Source organism: Macaca thibetana, chromosome 9, assembly GCF_024542745.1.
Source record: "Macaca thibetana thibetana isolate TM-01 chromosome 9, ASM2454274v1, whole genome shotgun sequence".
NCBI lineage: Eukaryota > Metazoa > Chordata > Mammalia > Primates > Cercopithecidae > Macaca > Macaca thibetana.
Genome location: NC_065586.1, coordinates 5863611 through 5887318, shown reverse-complemented (window position 1 = coordinate 5887318; position 23708 = coordinate 5863611). Strand labels below are relative to the sequence as shown.

Genomic DNA, 23708 nt, shown 5'->3' with positions numbered 1-23708 from the left:
TAAATGTTTACTAGCCCCCATCCATTCCCTGCAGAAAACCACTCAACATTTGTTGGCTGTAAATACAAAATTTTCCTACAAATGCCAGTTCCAAAAACAAACCAAATCCCAGCAGACTAGTGGCACAAAATACTGGGTTTTATTTAGTCCTGCTACGTAAATCCTGGGAATGTGTTAATTGGTTATTCGACACCCACAATGTGCCAGATGGCTGTTTACAGTCATTATGCCAGTTCTCACAAAAAACCCATGAGACAGCTGGGGAAACCGAGGCTTAGACAGGTTAAGTCACTCCTACAAACAAGACCTTGGCTAATCAAGGGCCTGGGAGCTGGACCGAGTCTGCTTGTCTCCTTCCATTTCTTTACACTGCCTCTGGACTACCAGACTCCCATTTGGAAATGCCTGACACTGTCACGGGACAACAAGGAAGACACACAGGTGTGCTGTGTGCTGTGTGTCTGTGCTGCCCAACCGCACATCTCATCTCCCATCTCGATTCACCACACAATGGCAGGAACTCAACAAAGAGCAGCAGATCCAACGGCGTGCAAAAAGCTGCGGAACTGTACACTTTGGATGGGGGGGTTGTGTGGCATGTAAATTACATGTTCCCCAAAAAATTACATTTGTAAACATGTAAACCAGAAGGGCGAAAAAGGTAGTACTATAGTAAACTTCTCCATGGCCGCCTCCCTTCCTCTCTCCACTCCAAATCATGTTCTATATTCGCCAGCAGTCACGAATGCTGTGGTTTCCATTTTCAGCATGCCAATGTGTGCTAGGCCCCAAATTTCCAACCTACAGTTAACAGACAGCTTTGTTTGTTTGTACATAAATTTCAAACGGTTTTATCCTAAGATTTAAAATCAAAGCAAAAGCACTGATGCTCAGAGTACAAATTTATTACAAAGCAGCCTTGAGTACAAATTTATTACAAAGCAGACAAGGCCAGGCACGGTGGCTCACACCTATAATCCCAGCACTTTGGGAGGCCGAGGCGGGTGGATCACCTGAGGTCAGGAGATCGAGACCAGCCTGGCCAACATGGCAAAACCCCGTCTCTACTAAAAAACAAAAATTAGCCGGGCATGGTCGCACGCGCCTGTAGTCCCAACTACTCTGAGGCAGGAGAATCGCTTGAACCCGGAAGGTGGACATTGCAGTGAGCCGAGATCGCACCACTGCGCTTCAGCCTGGGTGACAGAGTGAGACTCCATCTCAAAATAATAATAACAACAACAATAGCAACAACAACAACAAAGCAGACAAATGTCTGTGGTGGCTCACGCCTGCAATCCCAACACTTTGGGAGGCTGATGTGGGAGGATTGCTTGAGCCCAGGAGTTTGAGACCAGCCTGAGCAACATAGTGAGACCCCCGTCTGTACCAAAAAAACAAAAAACAAAAAACAAAACAGACAAATGATACAGAATGCTTACTACTTCTCCTTTTGTGACTTTCTTATCTCTTTAATAAATGAAGAGGAATTAATTAAAGGAATTACTTGGTAAGCAAGTAAACTATACGTTAAAGCTTTCATGAGGCTGGAGACTCAAAGCCTGATGGTGAAAAACCTGGAGCTGAGAGCAGCGTGGGGCTCACAGGTGGAGCTGAGAGCAGCGCGGGGCTCACAGGGCCACCACAAACATCATCACCCCACACGCAGCCCCCAGAGGGGTGCGCCTTGGGGAAGTTTTGTTTTTTAAAAAACCACAGTATAAGAATCAAAAGTTTAAGACTAGGAGGTGTTTTGTGGTTTTGTTTTTCCAGAAGTGCCCTACCAGGAGGCCACAGCATCCAACAAACAACAAGGCAGTGAAAAGGAACAATTCAGTCACCACTCACTACAACAGCACCTGACACTACCCGGCCACCTCTTACCAACTCTGAAGTGGGGAAGCTGGGGCAGGTTATGCCGGGCACAAGGCACTTTCACAAAATCATCCAAAACATGCACAGTGTCAAACTCCAGACCTTTGGCTTTGTGCACAGTGCCCAGAATGTACTCTAGGATAAAAACACAGCACACGTTAGACGGGGCTTCAAAGGCAAAGAAACGAGATGACAAAAACATACATGCTTCCCACTTGACTCTGAACTCGAACAGTTCTTGCCTAAGTGCAGTTTTGTGGGAAAAGGGGGAAAGAGGAAACAACTGTCGGGAACAGAAAAAAGAAAAAGACGAGGAGAGAAGTTGAAAATTAGTTGCAGGAGTTAGTGCCTCTCAGAATCACACCCCAGAAGCCAGAGTGGCTCTACCCACCCTCTGGATCTAACACATGAAGGGACAGAGCCCAGAAAAGGGCTGCACGGCTTGCCTGACATTATACGTCGCAGACCTGGGACTAGAAAATCCCATTCTACGGGCTTGAAAGTAGAACAGAAATAAAGAGCCCCTGAGGAAGAACCAGAACCCTGCTCCCCTCTCCCTTAAGCAATAAAGCCATCTTTGCTCAAAGATATTTTACACAGGGAAGAAAACAGCAGAAGAGGCCAGGCGCGGTGGCTCACATCTGTAATTCCAGCACTTTGGGAGGTCAAGGTGGGTGGATTACCTGAGGTTGGGAGTTCGAGACCAGCCTGGCCAACATGGCGAGACTCCATCTCTACTAAAAATACAAAAACTAGCCAGGCGTGGTGGCGGGCGCCTGTAGTCCCAGCTCCTCAGGAGGCTGAGGCAGAAGAATTGCTTGAACCCAGGAGGGGGACACTGCAGTGAGCCAAGATCATGCCACTGCACTCCAGCCTGGGCAACAGAGCAAGACTCTGTCTCAAAACAAAAAAAAACAGCAGCAGACCATCTGCTCCTCCTCTTAGGGGGAAGGTAAAAACCAACTGTTTCCCTTACCTGCAAAGTCCAAATCTTCTATATGGCATTTTTCTATCCTTTGCACCAGCTCTGGAATCCTGATGTTATACTTTTCAACAACTGCAATCTTGGCTTCGAGCTCCTTGTCCTCAGCAGCGGTCACATACCTCTTGAAGCCACTAAAGCCTTCTTTGTGCACCCATCTTCTGATAAATCTGTCTTTAATGACGAGGTTTTCTAAGGAGAACACACGCACAGGTTAAGGTGACACAAGCTCCACTCACAGATGGTGGCAGGTACTGCACGTTCCTAAGCAGCCACACAAGAGCGGACGGTCTTAAAGTGGGGAGACCCAGGTTCCAGGCCTGACTGCATCACTAACTCGCTGTGTGTCCCTGGGCAAGTCAGTGCAGTGCGGTGGCCTCTCCGTCTCCGACTGAGGAGCAAAACCCTAGGCTCAAGATCCTCACCTACTTCACAGGGATTTGAAATAGCGCAGTCAACAGGAAAAGAAAAGCGCTCTAGAAATGTCTGACACTATCACTTGGGGCCCACGTGGAAGTGTACAACGTATAAAGTGGCCCAGGCAGACAGAAAGATGCAGGGGAAGACAGCCTATGGGACCAGTGTTGGAAAGAGACTGAGGCTCCTGTGGGGAGGATCTGGAAAAGTCTGTCAGTATCTATGAAAACAGGAGGCCTGAGGCACCCCCCTCTTCATGGGAAGAGAGCTCTAGCTCTCCCTTCTCTGGAGGGAAACGAGTCCCTGACTCAGACCGGGCCTGCTTCTTTCTCGTCCCTGTCCCTTGGGTGCTTCCTTCCAATGCACCAAGGCCAGGCGGGTACTCACGTTTCCTCCGTTCTTCCTCTGGCTGAAGAAGGATCCAAATATCAATGATTCTGTCCAATCCAAATGATTTAATCCCCTGAAAAAGTTTTTTGGTGGGATTTTTGTTTTTTTGTTGTGTTTTGTTTTGCTTGTTGTTGCTTTAACAAAACAAAATAAAGCAAATACAGGGATGGGGTTTTGAAATGAGATGGTTTCTTGGAAATGGATCTTGAGTTACACCCAAAGCACAGGCGGCAAGCAGGAAACTTCATGAAGCAGAAAGCGCGAGGCTGCCACGTGGCCTGAACACTCCCAGGGACCACATTCTAAGATGCCGCTGCTACCTCAAACTCCTCCTACTCTTTTTAAAAAGGCAAGATCTATAGCTGCACGCTGCTTTCGCATCAATAAAAAGGCAAGTTAAGCACCTTCCAGGAACATGAGACAATTCTAAAGAATGCAAACGGTGCCTGAATACAAAGTGCTTGGCATGCACATTTACCACTGTTTCTTGTGAGAAAAGAACTACAGGCTGGGCACAGTGGCTCACACCTGTAATCCCCGCATTTTGGGAGGCTGAGGTGGGTGGATTACTTGAGGCCAGGAGTTCAAGACCAGCCTGGCCAACATAGTGAAACCCGTCTCTACCAAAAATACAAAAATTAGCCGGGTGTGGTGGCAGACACCTATAGTCTTAGCTAGTCAGGAGGCCAAGGCATGAGAATCTCTCAAACTGGGAGGTGGAGGTTACAGCGAACCGAGATCCCGCCATCGCACTCCAGCCTGGGTGACAGAGCAAGACTCTGTCTCAAAAAAAAAGAAACTACAGAATGTCTCTAGGTCCAGATTCTTCTACATTTTAACAGGTCAGCTCCTGGAGGAGACAGCCTGACTGTGCCCTGTTTAGCCCAGATCTACGCTAAGCACTGGCTGGGCTCTGGCACTCACACAGCACCAGGCCCCATACAGAAGACAGATACGACCAGGGCCTCACACTCCAAGGGCTTGACATCTTTTAGGGAGGGACACGTAAAACACTCACATAAAACAGCAGGCAGAATAACACAGTTGACATTATAACCCACAATCAGATGTGTGGTCACGTGTAATGACACATGGTACAGGTGATAAGTGGATTTAAGAGAGGTAGAGAGAACCACTCGCTTTACATCATGCCAGTGTGGATGATATTCCAAAAATACTACTCCCTTACAACAATGACTATGGCTAAATTATGTTATTATTTACCACACCAAATACTACAAGGTCATTAAAACAGTAATGAAGGAAAATATGCCTATGTGTTGAGTGAAAAACAGCATCCATTTCTAGGTACCCTATACTTGCAATTATGCAAAAATACACATCTATAAGGACAAAGACAAAAATAGCAAAAATGAGAACTATAATATGAAATACTGGGATTATGTGTTCTTTTTTAGGTTCCAAAATTTCTATACCATTGTTATATAGTCTTTATAAATAAACTTAAAACATCTTTTGATTAGGATTCATTGCTATATTCATTGAGTGCCTAATGCATAGTAGGCTCTTGAAAACATTTCCATAAATGAATGAGGGAATATCTTTTTGTCATATAACTTTGCTTCAGGGTTAAAAATGCTGTAAACATGCCACTGAATCCTTCTAACTCCCTGTGAAACAGGTAAGGCAAGGCATTATTTTACCTCAGAGTGGAGAGAATGAGGCACACAGAAGCTGTGACTTGCCCCCAGCCACACGCGGTTAGTGACCAGTCAGAACTAGAGCCTAGGTGTGTACTCCGCGTGTTGTCAGCTCAGCTGTTCTCACACTAACGACAACACACAACCAGAAAAGCTTCCAGTAACCCGCGGCCTCACTGGCATTGTCAAGGGAAGAAGGGCATTCATTGTTTAAAGAGTGGAAACTAAGGTCCCCAGCCCTTCTTGTGTCTGCCTTTCCAGGAATGTTTCACTGTCATAATCGGAATGGCCTGGGATACAGACCAGCCATGGTGCAGCCCGGTGGAAAGAGTCAAAAACCCAAATGCTTTCTTGCATGATAATCCCAATGAGGGCGAACATTTTCACTGGGTATGTTCATCTACAACGTTTCTGTGCATCAAGTGGTCAACAGAAATGTACTCTTACCCCAATCAAATGTATCCTTGAAGGGACTTCCCCTTCCGTCACCCGTACGGCCTCATCAAACACGTTGGCGTTGGTCCGGGACAACAAGGCCACTTGCCCCTTTGCGTCACCTCTAATGCCACCTTTAGGGAGAGAGCACAAACTCTATGGCAAATCGAAATAAAGACGAAAACTTTTGTAACATAAAAGAGAAAAGTAACTCAAAGCCTTACTCTGATGGTTTCCTCCAACCAAAGTCTTTTTCCTGACTCTCTTGCAAACATCCAAGATAGTAGCTCCCACATAAGCTATTTCAACACCAAACCGAAAACTCTGGAAAACAGCAAGACAGAGGGAGTCAGAAGCCCGCCCTGCGGTGTGTCCGTGCGTTTCCATCACTGCCACCACAGCCCGGGCAGGCCAGACCCGACAAGTTCTTCCTGACCCCCCGCACGGAAAGCGAACTTCACAGGCTCACTTTCTAGGCCCTTCACAACCCAGCAGTCTTTATTTTCCGTTATTCTCAACACAAATAGTAAAGTTTTCTTTTAAGCAAATCTACCCTTTTCTCCAAATCAAATCTAGTGAAGTCTAAATCATACAAAAGATTAAGATAGGGTAAGGAGGGCTTCTCCCCTTGCCTTTGAGATCCCTCTCCACACTACCTTTAAAACCACTGCCCTGCACCAACCAGCCATGGCAGAAGCACTAGCACCTGCACATTGCCCACGCTGCCCTGCCTCAGCCCACGCTGCTTTCTGTCTGACTTGCATCTACCAAAGTCACTTCCTAACCTTCAAAACTCAGCCCAAGACCCTGCTTCCTTCACCCCTCCAGCTGACAAGATATCATTCTTCCCTACACTCAGAGTGTGTATGGCCTGTTTTCATGCACACACAACTTCAGGTGCTTTGGTGAATAGCAAATGAAAACTAGACTTTAAACAAACACTACTTTGTTACTATAAAACTACTCTGAGTGAACCATAACTGAAATTATAACATAAATATCCATGAGTTCATATTTAGATAAATGATTGAATATTTAAATAGATGGGATAGAAGAAACAAATCTCCTTTGCAGAAGAATTCCAAATAATTTATGAAGATTCGTGGACACTTACTCCTTGAGTGTATAGAGACTTCCTTCCAAAGCATCCAGTAGGGAAAGGATGAAAAAAAAGAGGAACTCTACCGTGGAGAAACCTGACAAACACTACATCAGCCAGGTGGTCAAGGTCAACCTCAAGTCATGAGCCATGGTGACAGCATGCACCTCGACAGCATGTGATGAAAATGGAGCTTCACCTCTGTGGTCTTCCTCCCAGAACCCAGAACTCTAGCCTAACCATGAGAAAAGACATTAGACAAATCCCAGCACAGGGGCAGCCTACAAATGCCTAACTGGAACTTCTGGAAACTGTGAAAGTCACATCAGAAATAGAGAAAGTCTGAGCAACTGTCACAGCCAAGAAGAGCCTCATGACACATGGCTACATGTAATGTGGGATCCTGGATGGGATCCTGAAGTCACAAAAGACATTATTTCAAAACTAAGGAAATGCAAATGAACCATGGACTTCAGCCTATTAATAATGTATCAATGTTGGTTCATTATCGTGACAAGTGTTCCACATGAATATAAGACGATAAGATGTTAGTAATGGGAAACTGAGTACAGGACATATGAGAACTCTCCTCTCGATTTTTCTGGAAATCTGAAACTATTCTAAAAAAATATTGTCTATTAAAAGAACAAAACACTTCTGCACTGATGCTACCCTAAATCACCACAGCAGCAGGAGCTCAAGGAAGCGTAACAGAGGCAACTACGGAACTTTCAATAACATCACAAAACACAGCACAGTTGATACTTTCATCCAAGTGAGACATCGCTTCTTTTTTTTTTGAAGAGACGGAGTCTCGCTCTGTCGCCCAGGGTGGAGTGCAGTGGCGCGATCTCGGCTCACTGCAAGCTCCACCTCCCAGGTTCGCGCCATTCTCCTGCCTCAGTCTCTGGAGTAGCTGGGACTACAGGCGCCCGCCACAGCACCCAGCTAATTTTTTATGTTTTTAGTAGAGACAGGGTTTCACCATGTTAGCCAGGATGGTCTCGATCTCCTGACCTCATGATCCGCCTGCCTCGGCCTCCCAAAGTGCTGGGATTACAGGCGTGAGCCACCATGCCCAGCCGAGACATCTCTTCTAAGTAGAAATGAGTTTCTTAAAAGCAGTGGTTCTCAAACTTCTGGTCTCAGGATGCTTCACAATTAAAAATCACACTTAAAAAGCCTCCAAAGAGCTTTTATTTACGTGAGCTCTATCTATCTATATTTATCATATTAGAAATTTTAATTCATTTAAAAATAACGATTCAAAACTATTTTTTTTTAAAGACAGAGTCTCACTGTGTCGCCCAGGCTGGAGTACAATGGTGCAATCTCGGCTCACTGCAACCTCTACCTCCTGGGTTCAAGTGATTCTCCTGCCTCAGCCTCTCGAGTAGCTGACACTACAGGCGTGAGCCACCACGCCTGGCTAATTTTTGTATTTTTAGTAGAGACAGGGATTTACCATGTTGGCCAGGCTGGTACTGAACTCCTGACCTCAAGTGATCTGTCCTTCTTGGCCTCCCAAAATGCTGGGATTACAGGCATAAGCCACCATGCCCAGCCAAAAGCCTCTTATGTGACGACATAAAGAACATATTTTTTGAAATATATTTCCCAGAACAAAGAAAAAAATTCACCAAGAAGAATGGCACCATGTTCCATTTTTGCAAATCTCTTCAATGCCTGGCGTTAACAGAAGACTGCTGGCTTCCTGTGTTCACATCTGCATTGTCTGCTGTGATATGCTGTCTTGGTTGACACACATGAAGAAAATTCAACCCCACGCAGACATGTGATTGGAAAGGAAGGCGCGCATAATAAACTTTTCGCATAATCGAGGACACTGTGAGTTGTCATGTTCATTATGGGAGAGTTTGCCAAAATTTTAATTTCACTTGAAAGCAAAGATGTTATTTTTGACAACAAACACTGTCAGTTATTTTCCCTGAAGTCGCAGCTTGTTTCATTCGTCTTTGAAAAAGTGCCAAATACACAAGTCTAAACAACCAGCGCTGGTCTAACAACTGTTCTAAGTACAAACATACAAGGCGGCAGCAGCCGTCAGTTCACAGTTCAGCCGCAGCAGCTCTTCCTCAGATGACCGCTGTGCACGCACCTCTTATGAAAACAGTCTGACTTGGCAGACCCCGAGAACCACACTTTGAGAACCACTACTTAGAAGCAAGGATTTGCTAGCTCTGGTGAGCCTGGCATACCACCTTGCACGGGGCCCAGCACGTAAGACACTGGGAGGGAGAAGAAATGGCTCCGATGCAGAGCGTGCACTTACCTGCGTGAGATAGAAGACGTGGGTGTGGGGCACTGTGAACAGGGCGTTGACCGCACCCCGGAAGGTATAGATCTGCTGGTGCGGGTCCCCTACAAAGATTTTCCCACATGGCTGAGACAGAACTATGTTCATGATAGCTGTAACCAATGAGAGGAAAAGTGAGAAACCTTGAGGCCTCCACCCCAGGCAGCAAAAAGAAAAGGACAAAACACTTCCGTGAAGCTAAGCCAGGGCACCCTGGACCTCAAGGTCGCCTTTTCCTGCAGGACAGGCACACTCCATCAAAAGCAGCTATTTTATAATGGACAAAAGAAACAGTTTCTGGTCCTAGGAATGCAGATTATGTTTCGCCCTGGATGAACTGTTGGAACCTAAGAAAACAACACAGGCAAATCTAAAATGAGGCAAATTGTCTTTAATGTTACAGCACTCGAAATTGACCTACAAAGTCAGACTCATTAACACTGTCTGTTCTCTTTTAGCCACTTGAGAAACAAACAACACAAGCTTTTCCCTCTCAATGGACGATCTCTTCCCACTGAGCATGAATCTAGGTCCCTATCGTCTGCGGGTCTACAACTTGGTCAACATGTTAAGAATAACCTAAGTAAAACCTATGGTGACAGAGAAATCTGCTTGGGTGAGGGCAAGGGGCAGCTTGAAATCCTAAGGTGATTAAGAAGATCCTCTTCTTTACCACAAATAAGAATAATCAACTTAGTTCACACAGGTGTCCTCTTACATAATCATAGTGCTGTTTCTACGTATTTGAGACTACTGATGTCCTGAACAGCGTATCACCTGGTGTGCAGTCCTGAGCCTCATCCACAAAGATGGCGTCAAAAGAGGCCAGCAAAGGCTTACTCAGCTGCCAGAGTTTCAAGTAGCCTAAAATAAGGAGAGAGGCAGGAGTTGTAACTCCAGGAAGGCAGTCCCACTTGCCAGTCCCCGCCATCCAGCTGCCTACCGTCATGAGTCATCTGGTATGCCTCTTCTGTGCACTCCCCCAGCTTCCGCATGTTATCCCAGAGGCGGCTTGCTTCAAGGACACCATTCTAGGAAGGAAGGTATATGGTAACCCAGAGTTTGAGACCCTGGCAAAGGCAGCACCCTGCAGTCACACTTTCAATTCCTATACAGCAGTGGAGCCAGGGCATCATCACAGAAGGGGGACCGCAGGCACCTCCCTAACCTCCTGGGTCTCCTCAACAGCCTCTCCACGCCACAGAGGGTCTCCAGTGCTGAGACAGGAAGCAGCTGGGCCATGCCACGCCCATGACAGGGCAGAGGTCACAACAGTTAGGTGAACCAGAAAAGGCCAAATTGTTTTTCTAGATTTATGACTGATTCTTAATTCATAAAAACAATGGCAAATGAAAAAGACTTGATAAAAATAAGAAACAGACTTTCCCACTAGCAAAATCTACTCCATAGAACCAATAACCCAAGAAAATCAGAAGAGAGATTCCAGCCTTCAGTTAAGATCAGACTTGAGGTCCAGAAACCCCAGTGACAAGCTCTTATAAACTCAGGCAGGTCGTTCCATGTCTGCCTTCTCGTTAAATGGGAGGACTATTCTGAGGCTTAAGTGAGATGGTGACCGGTATCCTCCACAGGAGAAAATATCCAACAATTCACAGCCATCCCCATGGGCCCACAGCCTCACCCTCCCACCCTCAACCTCCTACGAACAGCTCTGAAAAAGTGAAAGAAGAAATAATGCTGTCCCATACTCCCTGTTTCCCCATCCTCAGATCCCAAACACTTCCCATTTCCCCCATCCTCAGATCCCGAACACTTCCCCTGTTCCCCATCCTCAGATCCCTAACACTTCCCGTTTCCCCCATCCTCAGATCCCTAACACTTCCCACTTCCCCCATCCTCAGATCCCTAACACTTCCCACTTCCCCCATCCTCAGATCCCTAACACTTCCCATTTCCCATCCTCAGATCCCTAACACTTTCCCTGTTCCCCATCCTCAGATCCCTAACACTTCCCCTGTTTCCCATCCTCAGATCCCTAACACTTCCCTTTTCCCCCATCCTCAGATCCCTAACACTTCCCATTTCCCCCATCCTCAGATCCCTAACACTTCCCACTTCCCCCATCCTCAGATCCCTAACACTTCCCATTTCCCATCCTCAGATCCCTAACACTTTCCCTGTTCCCCATCCTCAGATCCCTAACACTTCCCCTGTTTCCCATCCTCAGATCCCTAACACTTCCCTTTTCCCCCATCCTCAGATCCCTAACACTTCCCATTTCCCCCATCCTCAGATCCCTAACACTTCCCATTTTCCCCATCCTCAGATCCCTAACACTTCCCATTTCCCCCATCCTCAGATCCCTAACACTTCCCGTTTCCCCCATCCTCAGATCCCTAACACTTCCCGTTTCCCATCCTCAGATCCCTAACACTTTCCCTGTTCCCCATCCTCAGATCCCTAACACTTCCCCTGTTTCCCCATCCTCAGATCCCTAACACTTCCCATTTCCCCATCCTCAGATCCCCACACTTCCCCTGTTCCCCATCCTCAGATCCCTAACACTTCCCCTGTTCCCCATCCTCAGATCCTTAACACTTCCCCTGTTTACCCATCCTCAGATCCCTAACACTTTCCCTGTTCCCCATCCTCAGATCCCTAACACTTCCCCTGTTCCCCATCCTCAGATCCCTAACACTTCCCTTTTTCCCCATCCTCAGATCCCTAACACTTCCCATTTCCCCATCCTCAGATCCCCACACTTCCCCTGTTCCCCATCCTCAGATCCCTAACACTTCCCCTGTTTACCCATCCTCAGATCCCTAGCACTTTCCCTGTTCCCCATCCTCAGATCCCTAACACTTCCCCTGTTCCCCATCCTCAGATCCCTAACACTTCCCTTTTCCCCCATCCTCAGATCCCTAACACTTCCCGTTTCCCATCCTCAGATCCCTAACACTTCCCCTGTTCCCCATCCTCAGATCCTTAACACTTCCCCTGTTTACCCATCCTCAGATCCCTAACACTTTCCCTGTTCCCCATCCTCAGATCCCTAACACTTCCCCTGTTCCCCATCCTCAGATCCCTAACACTTCCCTTTTCCCCCATCCTCAGATCCCTAACACTTCCCATTTCCCCCATCCTCAGATCCCTAACACTTCCCGTTTCCCCCATCCTCAGATCCCTAACACTTCCCATTTCCCCCATCCTCAGATCCCTAACACTTCCCGTTTCCCCCATCCTCAGATCCCTAACACGTCCCGTTTCCCATCCTCAGATCCCTAACACTTTCCCTGTTCCCCATCCTCAGATCCCTAACACTTCCCCTGTTTCCCCATCCTCAGATCCCTAACACTTCCCATTTCCCCATCCTCAGATCCACAACACTTCCCCTGTTCCCCATCCTCAGATCCCTAACACTTCCCCTGTTCCCCATCCTCAGATCCTTAACACTTCCCCTGTTTACCCATCCTCAGATCCCTAACACTTCCCCTGTTTCCCCATCCTCAGATCCCTAATACTTCCCCTGTTCCCCTATCCTCAGATCCCCAACACTTCCCCTGTTCCCCTATCCTCAGATCCCTAATACTTCCCGTTTCCCCCATCCTCAGATCCCTAACACTTCCCATTTCCCCCCTCCTCAGATCCCTAACACTTCCCACTTCCCCCATCCTCAGATCCCTAATACTTCCCATTTCCCCATCCTCAGATCCCTAACACTTCCCGTTTCCCCATCCTTAGATCCCTAACACTTCCCGTTTCCCCCATCCTCAGATCCCTAACACTTCCCGTTTCCCATCCTCAGATCCCTAACACTTCCCCTGTTCCTCATCCTCAGATCCCTAACACTTCCCTTTTCCCCCATCCTCAGATCCCTAACACTTCCCATTTCCCCCATCCTCAGATCTCTAACACTTCCCGTTTCCCATCCTCAGATCCCTAACACTTTCCCTGTTCCCCATCCTCAGATCCCTAACACTTCCCCTGTTTCCCCATCCTCAGATCCCTAACACTTCCCATTTCCCCATCCTCAGATCCCCAACACTTCCCCTGTTCCCCATCCTCAGATCCCTAACACTTCCCCTGTTCCCCATCCTCAGATCCTTAACACTTCCCCTGTTTACCCATCCTCAGATCCCTAACACTTCCCCTGTTTCCCCATCCTCAGATACCTAATACTTCCCCTGTTCCCCCATCCTCAGATCCCCAACACTTCCCCTGTTCCCCTATCCTCAGATCCCTAATACTTCCCATTTCCCCATCCTCAGATCCCTAACACTTCCCATTTCCCCCATCCTCAGATCCCTAACACTTCCCATTTCCCCCATCCTCAGATCCCTAACACTTCCCATTTCCCCCCTCCTCAGATCCCTAACACTTCCCACTTCCCCCATCCTCAGATCCCTAATACTTCCTGTTTCCCCATCCTCAGATCCCTAACACTTCCCGTTTCCCCATCCACAGATCCCTAACACTTCCCATTTCCCCCAACCTCAGATCCCTAACAATTCCCGTTTCCCCATCCTCAGATCCCTAACACTTCCCGTTTCCCCATCCTCAGATCCCTAACACTTCCCATTTCCCCATCCTCAGATCCCTAACACTTCCCATTTCCCCATCCTCAGAACCCTAACACTTCCCCTGTTCCCCATCCTCAGATCCCTAACACTTCCCGTTTCCCCATCCTCAGATCCCTAACACTTCCCCTGTTCCCCATCCTCTGATCCCTAACACTTCCCCTGTTCCCCATCCTCAGATCCCTAACACTTCCCCTGTTTCCCCATCCTCAGATACCTAACATTTCCCATTTCCCCATCCTCAGATCCCCAACACTTCCCCTGTTCCCCTATCCTCAGATCCCTAACACTTCCCGTTTCCCCATCCTCAGATCCCTAACACTTCCCATTTCCCCCATCCTCAGATCCCTAACACTTCCCGTTTCCCCATCCTCAGATCCCCAACACTTCCCGTTTCCCCCATCCTCAGATCCCTAACACTTCCCGTTTCCCATCCTTAGATCCCTAACACTTCCCATTTCCCCCAACCTCAGATCCCTAACACTTCCCGTTTCCCCATTCTCAGATCCCTAACACTTCCCCTGTTCCCCATCCTCAGATCCCTAACACTTCCCCTGTTTCCCCATCCTCAGATCCCTAACATTTCCCGTTTCCCCATCCTCAGATCCCTAATATTTCCCCTGTTCCCCTATCCTCAGATCCCCAACACTTCCCGTTCCCCTATCCTCAGATCCCTAACACTTCCCGTTTCCCCATCCTCAGATCCCTAACACTTCCCATTTCCCCCATCCTCAGATCCCTAACACTTCCCGTTTCCCCATCCTCAGATCCCCAACACTTCCCGTTTCCCCCATCCTCAGATCCCTAACACTCTCCGTTTCCCCCATCCTCAGATCCCCAACACTTCCCGTTTCCCCATCCTCAGATCCCTAACACTTCCCATTTCCCCCATCCTCAGATCCCTAATACTTCCTCTATTCCCCTATCCTCAGATCCCTAACACTTTCCGTTTCCCCATCCTCAGATCCCTAACACTTCCCATTTCCCCCATCCTCAGATCCCTAACACTTCCCGTTTCCCCATCCTCAGATCCCCAACACTTCCCGTTTCCCCCATCCTCAGATCCCTAACACTTTCCGTTTCCCCCATCCTCAGATCCCTAACACTTCCCGTTTCCCCATCCTCAGATCCCTAACACTTCCCATTTCCCCCATCCTCAGATCCCTAATACTTCCTCTATTCCCCTATCCTCAGATCCCTAACACTTTCCGTTTCCCCATCCTCAGATCCCTAACACTTCCCGTTTCCCCCATTCTCAGATCCCTAACACTTCATACACTTAGACACTCACCAGTTTTTCACTCTGCTCAACCATGACTCTCTGTCCTTGGCTGTTCTTACACCAAATAGGCACGTGATCAATGGTCAGCTCTTCGTCAGCGGAGGCAAAGAAGTTCTCCAGAGTCTTACACACGAGCTTGGCTCTTATGAATCCACCCTTCCCTTCAGCAAGGACGGAGTTGACCATGAAAGGTGTTAACTTGAAGAGATTCAACTTCTTCTTCGACTGGTACCTGCAATACCCATCCCCAATGAACAGCACGTGGCTTTCCTGGCTCGGTGCTATTTAACATCTCCTCCACTCTAACGTCACCAGGAGGTAGCTTCAAGTGCCACGCACAGGCGAGACCAAATGTTTTAAAGCAAGAAAGTTCTGCATGGTCCTTTTCTGACTGGAAACCGCTTTCAGGACTCCCATGTACCAAACTAGAAGAGGAACCAGCTTACAGCAGACACTGCTATTCCACCATGAAGCTGGGCTCCAGGAGGTCCCCAGAGGGACACTCGGAGTTCCCTGATGCCTCTACATCCAGGAGACCTGAGGCAAGTGTGCCTCGGACAAGTCTTCCTCACTCCCTTCCAAGGAAAGCCTACAACTGATCAGGATTTGTGAGACTGAACTTTAAGCGAGTAATTCTGACTTTCTGTGCCTCAGTTCCATGACAACACCCCTCTCGGCAAGACGGCATTATATGTAAACAATATGTTGCTACAGGATAAAAGTACAAAAGACTAAACCTATGTTTTTATTTCCTGCCTGTAAGTGGAGATAACAGCGCTACACTTCTCAGGGTCACTGTGGTGTAAGTTCACATGTAATCGTCAGGGGAAAACAGTAAGACGCGGCCGTGCCAGCAGCAACGGCGCCACTAGTGACAGCAGTACTCACTTCCGCCCTATGTGCCCGTAGGCCATGGAATGGAAGGTTTTGCAGATGACGTTGCTGGGGAAGACGCGTTCGGCCTGCTTTGCGATGCTCTTGTTGAACGTCACATACAGAAACCTGCTCTGAGACCACTTCTCTGCGTACTTGACCAGGGTTGAGGTCTTCCCAGTACCTGGGGAAGCCAGGAGGAAAGGAGGTGACCCTCTGACCAGACAAGACATGCCCAGGGATCCCCAATCAGGCCTTGTCCAGGCTTATCACACCTCTGTCTTGACAGCAGGACAGGACTTGACACTGTCTTGACAGTGACAAGTTTTTCAGTGCTGATAAAAGTAGTGCCACAAAAAGAGCAGCAGATTCGAAGCTGGGTGAAGGCGGGCTGGGATCTCAGCTCAGGTAGGCTCCAGCCTAGGGACAAAGGACAGGCGGACCCCTTGACCTCATGAGCTTCAGTTTGCTTCTCAGAAATAAGTGGGTATCCCTTAGAGGTAGGGTTCCTGAGGGCAAAAATGCCCCTCAGGACAGGAGGCGAGGGTTAGGGAGGGGAAAGCATGTCTCCGGAGAGAGGCAAGTCCAGCTTTGAATTCTGCCTCCACCACGAATCCACTTATTCAACCTGGGGCAAGGCTCTCTGTGCTTCAATTTCTTCCTCTATAAAATAAGAATAACTAAGCAACCTCATGGAATGCTATCAGGATCAGCACCATGCCAGGTACACTGCAGGCATTTAATACATTGTCGTTGTTGTTAGCAGGGTATTTAGCCACAAAAGGAGCAGGAAGGGATTACAGGTAGAAAAAAATAGCAAATAGCATGAGCAAAGGCTGTGATGAAAGAATAAGCAAGTACTTCAGGAGGCTGTAAGTGGATCGGTGTGGCTGACTGAGGCAGGATAATTGTAGATAATATATTTATGAATGTATGTTAAAACTGAATCCAAGGCAGACCCTCTAGACGTCACCCCACAAAACTAGGGAGTAACTGAAACCCTGGGCTGGAGATGAACATGCCCTCCCTCTCCAGAAGCCGTCAGTACCTCAGCAAACATCACAATGCTGGGCTCAATCCCGGGGGCATCTACCCCACCAACTAACTGCTGTGAACGACCCGTCAACAGGAATTCTACTGTGGATGTTCATGGAGTGGTCCGGGGAAGCAAGGATTCCTTGGTCAATTGCTTTTGAGATTGATTATTTGATCTGTTATCAAATGGTTAGTTGGATGACCTACCAGAGCAAAGATGCCCTGGCGGGTAGCGGGAAGGGGCTGTAGGGAGAAAAGGCGGAAAACCACCGCCTGGGGAGCCTGATGTGGGCGCCCTCACCTGCAAATGCCATGATTTTCACCACCTGGAGAGGTTCCATCTTATGATTCAGAATCAGCTGTTGTTCATGCGTAAGTTGGATGGTTTTCTTGCTATAATCATGACAGAAGAGAAATGAGAAAAACAGAAAGACATGAAAAGTCCAGGGGATGGATAGGCTGTCCAAAAACCAAACAGACAAATACGATATACAAAAGCTGACCAGAAAAAGGCCTCCCCTTACGGGAATAAAAATGTTCTAAAGCTAGATTATAATGCTGACGCACACTCAGGCAATTTCACTGAATTGCACTCTTAGGATGGGTGAATTTTACGCAATGCACATTATGCCTCAATGACGTTGCTAAAGTGAAGCGAAACATCTCCCTCCCTAAGTATAAGGAAGAGTCAAGGACAGAAGACAAAACACATGCTGACCGACATATACACATACCCTGGCCAGACAGATGGCTCCTCTTTAACTTTTGTGGCCTGAGTGCAGGAATTCTCCTGAAGATATAGGCAATAGAAAATGTTGTAGTGAATCCTAACAGAAAAAAAAGTAGATTTAGAAAGTTTCAAATTCAAGTCACAATCTGTATCTTATTTTTCCTCAGATGGATTTAAACTCCTTCCCATTTCTAAAAAGAAAATACCTACCACCATTTAATGGAAAAAAGAAAGAAAAGGATTTAAATATATCTATGGCTGGCAAAGCATTCTCAGATAACACAGTCCTGGGAAAGGTGTAGTTTCTATGTATATCACCAAGAGGAGGAAGAGACCAGGACAGGCTCTTCAGGGAATGACGGGCACCAGCGGTGACTTTAAGAGCCAAACAACCAGAAAAGCTGTAAGGACCAGTGGAAGGCAAAGGGAAACACTGCTCCTAGCACTGAGACTCTTGTTTGAATGATACTCACTATACCTGCGGATAAAAACACCAGCCTCTTTCTAAACCTCAGTGGCTCTGCTGTCTACTTCTTATGACATGACATTGCTTTAGAAGCATGAACGCATTCTATCTTTTAAGGTCCCAAGAAAAGGGACTACGCTACGGATAACAAGATCTGATTACTAAGGACCTGAAAACAACAGCCTCCAAGTCACCAAGAGGGACCAAAGATGACAAAGTTCAATCAGCAGAGGCACAGGACATTGTCAGACTCGTCAGACTCAGCTGGCACATGCCATTCCAAAGCCTCTCCAAATCTCCTCTCGACTGTGGGGGAGACCAGGGGGTGAGCCTGGACTCACTCCCCCAACAATCGAGTGCACTGCTCCCCACCCCCAGAGCGAGAAGAGCCTGTCTCCAAGCCTCGACCTCTCCACTGCTCCCCATCCCCAGAGCGAGAAGAGCCTGTCTCCAAGCCTCGACCTCTCCAATGCAACAAATACCTTTAATAATCCAACATTTCAGATGTGATTATATTATCTCCCAGAAAAAACAGGAAGACACATAGAAACGCAACAAAGATCAACATACATACTGCCATGGACTGAAGTGCGTCCCTTGAAAGTCCCGTGTTGAAGCGCTACCCAATGTGGTGTGTGCAATAAGGAAGTAGTTAATGTTAGGTGAGAGTACAAGGGCAGGGCCCTGATCCAGAGGCATTAGGGTCCTCCTAAAAGGAGATGCCAGAGTGTTCTCTCCACCCTGTGGGGATGCAGCAAGAAGGCAGCCATCAGCAAACTCTTGGACACTTCTGGGGAATCTTGTTCCCTCCTGGTACCTTGCCACTGATGCCTGGGCACCAGTCACTCCCCTGGTGCCACCAGCCACCTTCCTCTCGGGGCTTGCAACTTCCAGGGGCCAGTCTCCCTGGAGAAGGCACCCCCTCCCCCGCCCCACCCCTGACGGTTTCTGCTTCTCCAGGATGGCTGCACAGTCGAGCTACCTGTCCCCATCACTCCAACTCAGGGACAAGGCCCTCCCCAGCTGCCCAGCACACCCTGAGTTTTAGTCTACATTTTTTTTTTTTTAGAGCCTCACTCTGTCGCTCAGGTTGGAGTACAGTGGAATGATCTCGTCTCACTGCAGGCTCTGCCTCATGGGTTCAAGTGATTTTCGTGCCTTAGCCTCCCGAGTAACCGGGGAATAGAGACACGCACCACCAAAAATTTCCGGCTAATTTTTTTTCTTTTTTTTAAGACGGAGTCTCACTCTGTCGCCCAGGCTGGAGTGCGGTGGCCAGATCTCGGCTCACTGCAAGCTCTGCCTCCTGGGTTTACGCCATTCTCCTGCCTCAGCCTCCCGAGTAGCTGGGACTACAGGCGCCCGCCACCTCGCCTGGCTAGTTTTTTTGTATTTTTTAGTAGAGACAGGGTTTCACCGTGTTAGCTAGGATGATCTCGATCTCCTGACCTCGTGATCCGCCCGCCTCGGCCTCCCAAAGTGCTGGGATTACAGGCTTGAGCCCAACGCGCCCGGCCTAATTTTTGTATTTTTAATAGAGATGGGGTTTCTCCTTGGTGGCCAGGCTGGGCTTTAGCTCCTGGCCTCAAGCGAACTGCCTGCCTCGCCTCCCGAAGTGCTGGATTACAGGTGTGAGCCACCGAGCCTGGCTTTATTCTACCTTCTAATCCAGGCCTATAAGATCCCTCAACTGCTCCTGTCCGTCCTTCACAATCTTGTGTTCCCTCCCACCCTTGCCATACTGCACTTTTTCTCTTCCTCACATGTCCCAAGTTCATTCCCATCTTCAGGCCCTTAAGGCATCTACAACTTCTCCTAAACTGCTCTCCCCACAGTTGTGAAACGGCGGCTCCTCCTCCACACTCAGGTTTCACTCAGACACTACCTGCTCAGAGAAGCTTTTTCCACCCCTCTAAAGCAGCATTCCCCCCATAGCACTCTGTTCTAGTTTCTCTGCAGTGCTCATTACTCACTAAAATGCCTTTTCACACATTCACTTACACAGGACCTGTCTTCCCTCACTAGATCAGGAATCTGCTCTAAGCTGTGGACTGGCTCGTGGACAACTATCGGACATGCACAGGTGTTCAGTGTTTGTCAGATGCACACGACTCCCCAGGCACTCCCCACCCTGCTGAGGAAACCATCGGGGCCCCTGTGAATCAGCAGCCCACACGCAACAGCCTCTCCCACGTGATAAGAGGGACGAGTCTTCTCCATCTCACAAGTGGGAAACGGAGGAAGCAGAGCCTAACATTTTCCTAGGGAAGCGAGGCCACAGGTGAATAAGGAAGGCTTCTCTTGGCGAGGGGCTTCCCCTAAGGCTGCAGGACCCATGATGGTAAAATCGGCCTTGGTGGTATCTTGCAGCCACCTAGAACTGTACGTTCATAACGCACTCTTACCAGCCTTTCCACATCAAACTCTCCACCCCTGGCTCCTGCAGAAGATGACACTGAGGTGGAGCAGGGTGGGTCCCACAGCCTGCCGCCTGCTAATACCGCTAAGTGGCAGGGCTGGACCTGCTGCCGCATCTGGGACTCTCCCGTTATCACAGCATCCCCTCCCCTCCTCCCGGGGCATTACCTATTGCTGATGTTAATCCCCTTCTCCCTCATGGCGTAGAGAAGCACGGCTATGCAGTACAGGGTCTCGGTGACATCTGGCATGGTCACCGTGGAGCTGGGTCTCCGGAGGCAGAAGAGCAGTTGCTGGATGTCATTCACACTGCTGGAGAGGAGCACCACAGCCGCCACCAGGGCCCAGACATTGACACCCTGCAAGCCAGGTGCACAGGGAAGGAGGGACAGCCCAAACACAGGCCATGGTTAATACGAATCACAGCAGGAAGGAGCCGAGCCGGGGGTCCAGCTGCTGGCTACAGACTGTCTGGATTGAATCCAAATTTTCCAGGTGGTATTTGGGAAACAGAGGAGCCCTTCCGTTCGCCCTGGACTCCTTCTCATCACTTTCGGATTTGAGATCTTAGTTTTCTTTAATTAAATAACATGGATGAAGTATCTAACATAGAACCTTGGATAGAGAGACAGTCTAAAAATATGAGCTCCCTGTCATCTCACCACCCTACTCTCCAGGCCACGGGGGCTCTCAGGCCCATAACGTTTGGCGGGGCCAGAGAAAAACAGCCAGCAGGGGGCGCCCACCCAAGAGGCAAGAGAGACGCAGACACAGGAGAGGGCTGCTCGCAGGCTGTAGGGGAAATAAAGTCTGGCAATTCTCCAGCATGATGGTGTTAACTTGCTATTTATTATTAGTAATAGCTTTTCATGGTAAGTTAAATAAATATGAAATTACGGAAAGTTTATTCTGTGAAGACAGCATGCTCCTCTTAGCAATGTCTCCATAAATGTTCACTTACACAGAAAGTTAATAGTGGACACAGGTTGTTTTTTTGAGATGAAGTCTCACTCTCACACAGGCTGGAGTGCAGTTGCACGATCTCAGCTCACTGCAACCTCCGCTGGCCAGGTTCAAGCAATTTTCTTGTCTCAGCCTCCAGAGTAGCCATGACTACAGGTACATGCCACCATGCTCGGCTAATTTTTTTATTTTTGGTAGAGACAGGGCTTCACCATGTTGGCCAGGCTGGTCTTGAACTCCTGACCTCAGGTGATCCACCCACCTTGGCCCCCCAAAGTGCTGGGATAACAGGTGTGAGCCACCACACCCAGCCTTTACCATTCTTAAGTTACTACACGTCTCTGTGTTAAAGAACACATTCCGGCCGGGCGCGGTGGCTCAAGCCTGTAATCCCAGCACTTTGGGAGGCTGAGACGGGCGGATCACGAGGTCAGGAGATCGAGACCATCCTGGCTAACACGGTGAAACCCCGCCTCTACTAAAAAATACAAAAAACTAGCCGGGCGAGGTGGCGGGCGCCTGTAGTCCCAGCTACTCGGGAGGCTGAGGCAGGAGAATGGCGTAAACCCGGCAGGCGGAGCTTGCAGTGAGCTGAGATCCGGCCACTGCACTCCAGCCTGGGCGACAGAGCGAGACTCCGTCTCAAAAAAAAAAAAAAGAACACATTCCAAGAAAGGAATGTCCCATCCCCTCACTTCAACCATCCTATGAAAGAAGACCCACTCCACCATCATCAGCAATCATCTTCTTCAAGATAAAGAGAAATGCAGTTGCCTGGGTTCCCAGCGCTCTGTGGCCAGCAAAACACACGCAGAGGTTGCACGTAGCCTCGAAGATTAAATCTGGGAACCCCTGAACTGGAAGACGAGCAACAGGGCTGAGATTCAAGGAGACTGAGGGTTATTTCCAGCTTCTCATTACTTCATTGTGTGACTATAGCAAGACCCTTAATTTTTCTGTCCCTTTCAAATAAGCCAAGTTGTCAATAATGGGGTGGGCTGTCTTGTAAAGAAATCCTATTATTAAAAGTGTTCAGAGGCTAAATGACCACTTTTCAGAAATATTTCAGAGAGGATTCCTCAACCAAATGGGAAATCAGACTAAATGATTTTTTAAAATTTCCTCTAAATCTAAGACTCTATAATTATATGGCCTTTTATTTCTCCATTGGGAACGATGACAACATGCTTCAAAGCATTCAGAGATTAAATACAGATATTAAAAATAAATATAAAGTCATCCTCAATTGAAGCTTCCTCCAGTGAAATAAGATGCCGCCTTCTCCCGCAGCCTCCAGACCTACCCCGGCAGCAGTGTAGAGGTCAGGGAGGTGTTGCCGCACACACGCCTCAGCCTCAGGGAGGAGGGGGTGGTCCCTCAGACTCCACAGCACCCTCTCGGGATCCACACTCGGGGAGCACTTAGTGGTGGCCGTGTATCTGTAAGACATTCATGGGAGAGGCCATGAGTAGGGTGACCATAAGCACTGATGTACAAGGAAGACTTCAAAGACGCCTTCCTTACAACAGGTGAAGCTCACCGTATGAGGTTCAGCACACACAGGTCTGACTCCTTTTCTATGCCACAGTTAGACAGGATGCCGTCCACTTTGCTGACAGCTTGCTCTTCGTTCATCAGGTATCGATGGTACAGCTTCTTCCAAGGAATGAACTATGTAGTTAAAAAACAAAATAACATGAGGCAAAGGCCATTAGAAAGCAGATTAATGAGGTAGGCAGATCACCTGAGGTCAGAAGTTCGAGACCAGCCTGGCCAACATGGCAAAGCCCTGTCTTTACTGAAAAAACAATAGAAAAATTAGCCAGGCATGGTGGCATACGCCTGTAGTCCCAGCTACTCAGGAAGCTGAGGCAGAAGAATCACTTGAACCCGGGAGGCGGAGGTTACAGTAAGCCGAGATCAAGCCACTGCAGTGCACGTTAGCCTGGGTGATAGAGTAAGACTCCATCTCAGGGAAAAAAAAAAAAAAAAAAAAAAAGAAAGAAAGAAAGAAAAAAAGCAGATTAAGCCACAAACATAGAGATAACCTTTTACCAGTGAAAAGCAATCACAGCTCACAATTCAAAAGCCAGGCAAATCAGCCAGAAATGGTACAGACATTTTTATTGGAAACTAGGAGAACTGGGTCTTGATCTTGGTTCTAACACTAACTTGTTATAGTTATAGAATCTGGGAAAAGCTATAGCTTCAGTTTCCCTATCTGAAA

General features: G+C 48.1%; 2 protein-coding genes across 9 annotated transcripts in view; one reads left to right on the top strand and one right to left on the bottom strand.

The window, feature by feature from the left end:
* Window positions 1-23708, top strand: part of GDI2 (GDP dissociation inhibitor 2) — a 533972-nt gene that overhangs the window by 363712 nt on the left and 146552 nt on the right. The window lies entirely within an intron of this gene.
* The window catches only part of FBH1 (F-box DNA helicase 1), a 52524-nt gene that overhangs the window by 10237 nt on the left and 18579 nt on the right, over window positions 1-23708 (bottom strand). For 7 of the 8 annotated variants that reach the window (XM_050804598.1, XM_050804602.1, XM_050804596.1 and 4 more), the window contains 15 exons: window positions 23022-23152; window positions 22785-22920; window positions 20687-20877; window positions 17639-17731; window positions 17206-17297; window positions 15885-16053; window positions 15006-15228; window positions 10120-10207; window positions 9954-10040; window positions 9153-9289; window positions 5985-6084; window positions 5773-5894; window positions 3662-3737; window positions 2852-3049; window positions 1885-2010 (listed from right to left, as the gene is read on the bottom strand). In XM_050804598.1, the coding sequence (XP_050660555.1) occupies window positions 1885-2010; window positions 2852-3049; window positions 3662-3737; window positions 5773-5894; window positions 5985-6084; window positions 9153-9289; window positions 9954-10040; window positions 10120-10207; window positions 15006-15228; window positions 15885-16053; window positions 17206-17297; window positions 17639-17731; window positions 20687-20877; window positions 22785-22920; window positions 23022-23152 (1969 nt within the window). The remainder of the gene's footprint in view (window positions 1-1884; window positions 2011-2851; window positions 3050-3661; window positions 3738-5772; window positions 5895-5984; window positions 6085-9152; window positions 9290-9953; window positions 10041-10119; window positions 10208-15005; window positions 15229-15884; window positions 16054-17205; window positions 17298-17638; window positions 17732-20686; window positions 20878-22784; window positions 22921-23021; window positions 23153-23708) is intronic. The other variant, XM_050804599.1, reaches the window with a different exon arrangement.